Raw genomic sequence first — 9,394 nt, 5'->3', positions numbered from 1 at the left:
ACTTCCAAAAATTAAGGCCTTAAAAATTCAAACAGCTCAGATTTAACATTTAAACATCTTAAATTCTTAGAGTCAGGACTTAAAATGTTGTAAACCTAATATTTTTTTTCTCAGCATTTTTGTCTTTTCCATTTAAAATATCAGTTACTTGAGATCATGAAGATATGAAATCTTGTTTTTTGAGAAATTTAACAAAATCAAGTGATGTTATGTTTGAAACAAGAACAAATATTTGTCACTGGGGTACGAAAACATGTTTTTCCTTTGAATTGAGCTATTTTGTATGACAGATATTTGTTCTTGCTTTAATCATAAATTCATGATCAATTTCTCAGAAAACAAGACTAAAGTTATTTCCAAAACAGAAATAAAGATCTTTTGGAAGTTGTATTTTTAAACCTTTAAGTGTTGCTAATACAACTCATTGTGTGCTTCCTAGACATTTAGAGAACATATTGACAAGTTGTGTTCGCTTTAATTTATTAATAGTCTTAAAAAGCTATTTAAAGAAGTCTTCCATTTCCCTTCAAAAAACCTGCAGAAACCCTGTATAAGTGATCAGAAAAGTGCTAACAGAATACATTCTGTGCTTTTTGTCTTGCACTGAAAAAAATATATACATTTGTTAGCAGTCTATTATCTATAGGATGTTACATTCTGAGCTAACCAGACCCAGTTTCTCATCTCTGACTAAGAGGGGAATTTGAAATGGCTACTCAGACTTTTTCAGTCAGGTTTCTCTAACCACATAAAACAGGTTTTAGTCTGTTTCCTGATTTCAGTGACTTGAGTGACTTAACCATGAACCCATGACCAGTCTAGAAAGTCATCCTTCTAAATCCACTATTCTTATAAGACATTTAAAACAGACATTTTTAAGTAAAAAATAAACAAAATAAAACAACTTCTTGCTCAACAGATGTTTAGTGAAGGAAGGTGAAATTAATTGAATTATTAACTTACTCAATTTTAGAACAAAGTAAATAACTTCATAAATAAAATTAAATTACATGTGTGATGTGTAAAATAATGTGGCACTGTAACAAGGTTTTTGGAGGCTATATTTAAATATGTTCATTTTTGGTGATTTAAAATGTGATTACATTTTTAAATAGATAATATAATGCATTAGATATTAGTTAGATCATGTGAAAGTAATGACATTAGGATTTTTAATTGTCATTGCATGATGAGAAGATCCAGACCTCTGATTTAGGACAGGCCAAAATCCCCATTTGAGGAGGGGTGGTTACAGTACAGACGTGTTTAAAACTAGCTAGGTTCATTTTTTATAATAGTTTATAAAACAAATATATCTCACAACAACAAATGTGCTTCTAATATTCAAGAAGAATAAAAATAAGTGCACCGTATTGGTGGAATGTGCCATCTCCAAATTGGGTCAACATAATCTCAGACATCCATCTTAAAAGCCTTTCAATCATTACAGTGGCCAAAAGCAGGTTATGGGAGGGCATCCATGAGACATGGACGTTGTAAATGATGTAAGCAGCAGTAAAGTCAAGGTTGTATGATCGCGCTCTGGCAGAAGATCCTCTGCGCTCTCGCGGCGCAGCAGTCACTGTGTGCTTGGACAGCAGGGCGGGACGACAGCATCTGAGCAGTATGTATCTTTCAATAAACTCCTCATATCCACAAATTTAGCTGTCATTTTCGGACAAAACAATAGTCACTTTAGTGATTTTAAACTATATTTTACCTGTGGTGTCGCCACTGTCATAGAAAATATTCAACGAAATGACTCACTTTAAAAGCTTCCCCTGTGAATAACGTTTACTATGTGAATGAGATTCCAAATTAATGTATGATTTTAACAATGGTTTTTGAACGGAAATTCTGATGCCTCGTCTTTAAGGGTCGGGTCGGTAAACGTTATTGATTGCGGCAGTATTTAAAGCTACAGGATTCGCTCCAAAATGCGAGGTTCGTCAACACTCTCCGACTTTGAACGTTTATTAAAAGCGCACATATTTCAATGTGGAACCGACGAATTTTATCATTTTAGTACTCTGAACACCTTGAAGCACCTTGAAGTTATAATTTAAGCGACATGTTAACGTGGTAGATATTGTTTAGGACGGAATACTCTGTGTATGCTAGCAGGTTAGATCAGTATTTATTCTGTAAACTCAAAATGTCACACGGTTTTTGGTGCCTGTGATTGTACAGTGTGTTATATTGTATTCTTATATAACACAGCACAAAACCACCTTCCCCACCAAGACCATTAACTCCAGATTAACACCTACTATCAGACTATCGGCATCGAAGATAAACCGCAAACATGGGCAAGAAGGACAAACTGAATTTATCAAATGGCAAAAAAGGGGAGAATGGAGATGTAAGGTAAATGACTTTACTTTTATAAAGCAAGCCAGGTTACATTGATGTTTTAAGAGCTATTTGTTCTTACAAATACATTTGTTTGGTCTGTAATTATGGTTTATGGTTCATGTCCTGGGATAATATATTCATGTCACGAAATATTTAGATCTTTTATTTTATAGTCAACAAGGATAACGATGTAACTGTAAATGATTAAACATATTTAATTTTTTTAAAATTATTATTTTAGATTATCTATTTATTTGCCTATTTATTGAATTTTTTGTTTGTTTACTTTTTCATTTTTCAAAATGAATTGTGAATTTTTTTTCCAGCAGTGAGAAAAATGGCAAGGAAGAGGAGAATGAAAAGGTGGAGATGGTGGGAACATTTGAAATAGTGAGTGAAATATTAAATATATTATTAGTATTTGTAGTACTGTTATCATTTATGATTTGTGAAATTAATAATAACTTCACTGCCATGAAGTTGTATGTACTAAAACATTTTAAATGAAAAAACTTTTTATTTTAAATATTTTTTTAATTCTCCAGCAATGCTGTAACCAATGGATTAAAATAACCCTAAATAAAAAATGGATGTGGTGAAGAAGTAATTTTGTTGATTGAGATTTCATGGATTATTTTCGCTAAAATGCTTTAAGACTAAATCCCTTGAACAATCTTGGCATTGATTGCAGGTTTTATTATGTATCCTTAAATGCTCACATCATGGTATTGTCTTTCTGAGCTTGATCACACTGCTGTTTATTTCATTTTTAAGAGTCAATAAAAATATCAATATCAGTAAAAATAGATATAAAAAATGCTTTAAGACTAACTTATTCTCAAAGAAGTGTGTCCGTGTGTCAGTTCCGCTATGCAGATGGTGTCGACATTTTTCTGATGCTGCTTGGCACAGTCATGTCCATAGCTAATGGGACAGTACTTCCTCTCATGGTTATTGTATTTGGAGACATGACAAACAGCTTTGTGGATGATACAATTGCAGAGAATCTAAAGAACATCACCCTTCCACCCAGTGAGTGTATAATTAGTATCCCTCATTAATCTACTATTGTTTCACAGGGAAATCTGTGAGGTTTTCTCAAAACTAACAATAACATATGGTCTTTTCATCTCTAGACTTCACCTTCCCACAGCCCAGTAATGAGTCTTTAGGAGAGCAGATGACAAGGTAAGACCACTGTGCTTTGCATTGGAACACTGCCATTTTCTTTCACGTTTTAATGTAATTAAAAAATCTTTCTTAGTGTATGATAGTCTTGTTTCTCTTTCTCAGGCATGCTATATACTACAGCATCATGGGATTTGTAGTTTTGTTTGCGGCATATATGCAGGTGGCCTTTTGGACTCTTGCCGCAGGACGTCAGGTGAAGAAACTTAGAAAGAGATTCTTTCACTCCATCATGAAACAGGAGATCGGCTGGTTTGATGTCAATGAGACAGGACAGCTCAACACACGCCTCACAGAGTATGACATGCAATAAGAGTCATTTATCTATATGTTATGCACACAGTGACACACACCTACATCACACTCTTTTTTTTTTTTTTGTCTCTGCAGTGATGTCTACAAAATAAATGAAGGCATTGGGGATAAGCTTGGCATGCTGCTTCAGAATCTGACCACCTTTCTAACTGGTATCATCATTGGTTTTGTCAAAGGCTGGAAGCTGACCCTCGTCATTCTCGCTGTTAGTCCTTTACTCGGGATCTCAGCTGCTATCATCGCAAAGGTGGGATAAAAAGGAATATGAAGAGAGAGCGTTTTAATGTTTTTACATCTATAGTAAGCTCCTGACTCGCATAGTGCCCCTCAACAGCCCTGTTTTAGTTTATTATTGTGGTTTTATTACTGTACACATTTCTACCTAACTGTAAAATAGAATAATATAACGTAAATGGTCAACAAGGACACATACAGAGATATTATAGCTGTAAGTTTGGCATCAGTAAGATTAAAAAAAAAAAAAAGTATTCTGCAAGGATGCATTAAATTGATCAGAAGGGACAGTAAAGACATTTATAATATCATAAAATATTTCTATTTTAAATAAATGCTGTTCTTTGGAACGTTCTATTCATCAAAGAAATCCTGAAAAAAATATCACAGTTTCCACAAAAATATTAGGCAGCAGGACTGTTTTCAACATTGATAATACTTATTACAATGATTACTGTAGGATCATGTGACACTAATTGCTGCTGAAAATTCAGCTTTGCCATCTTTGTAAAATAAAAATTGTTAAATTGATTTTTTTTCTGTATTTTTGATTAAATAAATGCAGTCTTGGTGAGCATAGGAGATTTCTTTCAAAAACAGTTATTGGACTAAAAACAGCCCAAAGTTATTTTGATGCAGTGAAAAAGCAACATTGTATCCCTACCTCATTAGGTGATGACATCATTCACATCGAGAGAACAGACGGCCTACGCCAAGGCTGGAGCAGTGGCTGAGGAAGTGCTGTCATCCATCAGAACGGTCTTTGCCTTTGGTGGACAGAAGAAAGAGATACTGAGGTGTGTTTGAAAGTCGTCCTGTTTCTCAGAGAACGTCAGCACTGTTTCTTAGCGGAAGTCAGATGATCATACACGTTTTGTGGTACATGACAGAGTGATAAACCACCTGACCTTGCCAGTTCACTTGCCAAATCATCTTAGAACCATAAAGACTAGACAACTACGAAGGAGACAACTCGGTTTTAGAACATTATGGTCTGGTCTTGAAAGTTTCTGTCTATTTGCTGTCCCATAATGTGAATAGGAGAAACTTGGGGAAGAGGGTGTGGAATCAGTTTGATCGTCATATTTTTTGCATCAAGGATAATAAATGAATTTTTTTCTGTTTTTCAAAGGTATCACAAAAACTTAGAGGATGCCAAGAACGTTGGCATAAGGAAGGCCATCACTGTGAACATTGCTATGGGCTTCACATTCTTCATGATCTATATGTCCTATGCACTGGCCTTTTGGTATGGTAGCACTCTTATCCTGGCTGAAGAATATGATGTCGGCATACTTTTAACTGTGAGTCACAGCAGCGTTATTACAAAACTTCACAAAACTCTGGTCTTCTGAAACCCAGAATCACATTGGTCATGCTTTAAATATTGTAGTATTTGAACCCCCCCCCAAATGATTACATCATATATAGCAAGTGGTCATGTTTTCTTCATGGGAACTTAAAGCAGACTGATAAATAAGCATGAGATTGCCTCACAAGTGCATTTTCTGTTCCTCTATTTCAGGTTTTCTTTTCAGTCTTAATTGGAGCTTTCGGCATAGGTCAAACGTCTCCTAACATCCAGTCTTTCTCTAGTGCAAGAGGGGCCGCCCACAAAGTTTTCCAAATCATTGATCATGTGAGTGAACTCATTGTTAGCTAATCATTAATGCTTTCAGGATATTATGTTACATAATTGTTGGAAGAAAAAAAAGATCCATAATGTAATTGCTACCTGGATGCTAGACAGGATATTAGTATTTTATTCCCTCAATTAAAAAGTAAAAAATGCCTTAAAACCGTAAAATCTGACTGACCATTCGTCCCATCTAAACTAACTAAACACTTCCCCTTTTCTAAAAATAGCACTGTGATATATTTTTTTTTTGGTATCGTATCTTTTATTCAGATTCAGATGGAGTTTTCCTACAATAATTGTCACAACACAATATATGCATGTCTTTTAAAAGGCTGCAAGCCAAAAATATAACTAGTTAACCTCTTAACTGTTACCCATCCCCTCAGAGGGACACCTAAGTTTACTTCACTATATTACAAATAATTCCTAATCTAACCATGACAAACTATATATCGTTGGAAATGTCTAAGACTTCTAAATAGATATTTTACCACTATTTTTTTGTTACAAATTATATAGGAACACTAATAGATTAATTTATGACAAGAGTGCACCTCAAAAATCTACATCATAACAGGAGTTCTGACCTTTGTCACAAAAAGTATTTTTTCATTGCCTTTTTTCCTATCACGCTTTAGAAATCATCATAAATTATATATCAATTGAAAGCTTAAAACATCGAAATTCATCCTGTGAAAACCATTTTAAAATCGGACATTGCATTACTGTGGAAATGGTACATCAATTCAAATTTGGATAGTGCACTTTCACGTCTATGTTCAAAAATGGGATTGACAGGGTTAAAAAGATGGTATGAGTGTAATCATGTCCCCGTGGTCATGAAAAAACTGTAAATATTAAGAGAATTGTGATTTCCAGGACCAGTAAAGTCATGGAAATTTATAATGATTGTATATGTCTTTGTCTTTGGCTATGCTCTGCATGGAGACTCAAAAAACTGAATCTACTATTGAGCAACATTGAAATCTGAAGCCTAATACTTTACCACTTTTATACATATGCTACCATTCGAAGGTCTGGGGTCACTAAGACTTTTTTTTTTAAAGTGGTCTCTTAATGCTCACCAAGGTTGCAGTAATTTGATCAAAAATACAGTAAAAACTTAAATGTTATGAAATATTATTACAATATAAAAACGTAACTTTTATTTTTATTTTGTGAATGCTGCACTCTTTTTGAAATGATTTTAAAAATACATGAATGACTGGAAAAGTCATGGAGAAGTCAAGGAAATCCATTAATCAAATAAGGCTGGGAAACCTGACTTTTGAAAAATATTGCATTGTTTTCTGACTTTGTTAAATTATAACTCCAGATATATTTTGTTATTTTTACATCCTTTCAGCTGTACTGTACAGTACAGCTCATTTAGCCAATCATACACATGCAAAAATTCAATAAATCTATATCTCCTTCCTCCTTCAGAAAGTGCAGCTCATATTGCTTAAATTTTTTGAACATTTAAACATAGCAGACAGCAAAACTGTTTGATTTGTAACTTCTGTTCGGTGTTCCAAGAAGGGCAAGCCTGAACAATTAAAACACACACACACAGGACTAAACTTGGCCTTTATTTAGATGTTCAAGTTTAAACAAACATCACACACACAGTGAGCAGACAGCGGCTTTGAGATAAAATCCAGGGACAAAAAAATGCGCAAAAATAATCCAGAGCCAAGTTGCATAACTTCCCCCTCATTGTTTTAGCACCATGAAAAATGGCCTGGACTCAGGATCAGAGGTGCTTCCCTACTGAGATCCAATGAATAGAAGACCACAGGGAACCATTTTTCTCTGGTGTAGAGCAATTAGTGTGATATTGACGTCTATTAGTCTGAATGAGGTTTGATTATGAACTTACGTCTGTCCCTTACTGGAATGGAATTTGTATTTAAAATAATACATTTCTCTCATAATCCTTTTTTTCACCAACAGGAACCCAAAATCAACAGTTTCTCTGAGGAAGGCTACAAACTTGATGTTGTAAAAGGAAACATAGAGTTCAAAAACATTCACTTCACATACCCCTCACGACAGGATGTGAAAGTAGGACCATCAAAAGATTAATTAAAAACCATTTGAACCAAATAACTTTACAGAATGAAATGACTCCAGCTATGGCTCTGTTTTGGCTTGTAGGTTCTGAATGGCATGAATCTTAAAGTTATAAGTGGACAGACCATTGCTTTGGTGGGGAGCAGTGGGTGTGGAAAAAGCACAACAATCCAGCTCCTACAACGCTTCTATGACCCAGTGGAAGGAACGGTAAGTACAAAGAGAGGCTGAGAGATACAATCTCCTTGACCTTCCTGTTCTTTATCCCAACTTTCAATTTTCTTTTCCTCTAACCCCTCAGGTGACTATAGATGGCCATGATATTCGCTCTCTGAACGTGCGAGGTCTGAGAGAACTGATTGGTGTAGTCAGCCAGGAGCCGGTGCTGTTTGCCACAACTATCTCAGAAAACATCCGCTATGGCCGCCAAGATGTCACCCAGGAGGAGATCGAGCAGGCCACACGTGAAGCCAATGCCTACGACTTCATCATGAAGCTCCCAGATGTACATCATTTTACATAATCTTTTTGATCAAGTTACCTTAAAAGTAAAATTGATCAGGTAGGCTCTGACCAATATCTCTGGTAATTTTCAGAAATTTGAGACTCTAGTTGGAGAGAGGGGCACCCAGATGAGTGGTGGACAAAAGCAGCGTATTGCTATTGCAAGAGCGCTTGTGCGCAACCCAAAAATCCTACTTCTTGATGAGGCTACGTCTGCTCTGGATGCAGAGAGTGAGACTATTGTGCAAGCAGCATTAGATAAGGTAACAAAAAATTGCGGTCTGGAAAAACACTGGAAATATTGTGTGTATTTGTGTGTGTGTGTGTATATATATATATATATATATATTTTTTTTTTTTTTTTTTATACATCTGTATAGGTCAGGCTGGGCAGAACTACCATTATAGTGGCTCACCGGCTGTCTACTATTCGAAATGCTGATGTCATTGCTGGATTCCAGAATGGTGAAATTGTAGAACTGGGCACACATGACGAACTGATGGAGAGAAAAGGAATCTACCACTCTCTTGTTACTATGCAGGTTAGAAACCCACAGTGCAATACGTGCACACACACAAACACACATGAGCTCTGTTTGCAACTGTAGCACATTGCTGTTAAAAACATGAAAGGTCGTCAGAACCTATTGTCTTGTGGGTAGTGCACTGACAACCGGAGTTCGAGTTTGAGTCCCAATCAAGGACTTTTCCTGGCCCTATTCCCCTCTTAATTGTTTTGATTCTCTCATTTTCCTGTCGTGTCCATTAAAGGTGAAAATAGCCCAGTGAAATGGCTTTGACATAATATTAAAGGACATTGACTGTCAGTGATTTGTAGCAACTAGAAGTCATTCATGTTATACAAGATTTGCCAGTTTTAAGCAACATGAGTAACAGTAGTGTAAGAAAAATGATGAGGACGATGAAGATCTCGATGAAGATGTTTATTGCAGCATAGCAGTGACAATGTACATGTAGTACCTTGGGTTCAACGGAGTCGGAATGAACCACGAACATCCTAAGCTCAAACATTTTATACTCTATTACGTTCATCTTCCCGCTTCATCTTCCCGCATGTAAATT

General features: G+C 35.6%; 1 protein-coding gene across 4 annotated transcripts in view; it reads left to right on the top strand.

Moving 5' to 3' along the window:
• The first annotated feature begins 1,413 nt into the window (after positions 1 to 1,413).
• The window catches only part of abcb4 (ATP-binding cassette, sub-family B (MDR/TAP), member 4), a 23,425-nt gene continuing 15,444 nt past the window's right edge, over positions 1,414 to 9,394 (top strand). Inside the window, exons 1-15 of one of the 4 annotated variants that reach the window (XM_016230232.1) lie at positions 1,414 to 1,624; positions 2,277 to 2,367; positions 2,682 to 2,745; positions 3,219 to 3,387; positions 3,492 to 3,543; positions 3,649 to 3,840; positions 3,934 to 4,105; positions 4,765 to 4,889; positions 5,225 to 5,396; positions 5,618 to 5,731; positions 7,688 to 7,798; positions 7,892 to 8,017; positions 8,109 to 8,312; positions 8,404 to 8,574; positions 8,692 to 8,853. In XM_016230232.1, the coding sequence (XP_016085718.1) occupies positions 2,306 to 2,367; positions 2,682 to 2,745; positions 3,219 to 3,387; positions 3,492 to 3,543; positions 3,649 to 3,840; positions 3,934 to 4,105; positions 4,765 to 4,889; positions 5,225 to 5,396; positions 5,618 to 5,731; positions 7,688 to 7,798; positions 7,892 to 8,017; positions 8,109 to 8,312; positions 8,404 to 8,574; positions 8,692 to 8,853 (1,896 nt within the window). In that variant the 5' untranslated portion in view covers positions 1,414 to 1,624; positions 2,277 to 2,305. Of the gene's footprint in view, positions 1,625 to 1,956; positions 2,125 to 2,220; positions 2,368 to 2,681; positions 2,746 to 3,218; positions 3,388 to 3,491; positions 3,544 to 3,648; positions 3,841 to 3,933; positions 4,106 to 4,764; positions 4,890 to 5,224; positions 5,397 to 5,617; positions 5,732 to 7,687; positions 7,799 to 7,891; positions 8,018 to 8,108; positions 8,313 to 8,403; positions 8,575 to 8,691; positions 8,854 to 9,394 lie in introns of those variants that run through there. The other 3 variants (XM_016230233.1, XM_016230229.1, XM_016230231.1) reach the window with 3 other exon arrangements.

This window comes from Sinocyclocheilus grahami, unplaced genomic scaffold (assembly GCF_001515645.1).
Source record: "Sinocyclocheilus grahami isolate Dianchi unplaced genomic scaffold, SAMN03320097.WGS_v1.1 scaffold366.1, whole genome shotgun sequence".
Taxonomy (NCBI): Eukaryota; Metazoa; Chordata; class Actinopteri; order Cypriniformes; family Cyprinidae; genus Sinocyclocheilus; species Sinocyclocheilus grahami.
This window is presented reverse-complemented; position numbering and strand designations above follow the sequence as displayed.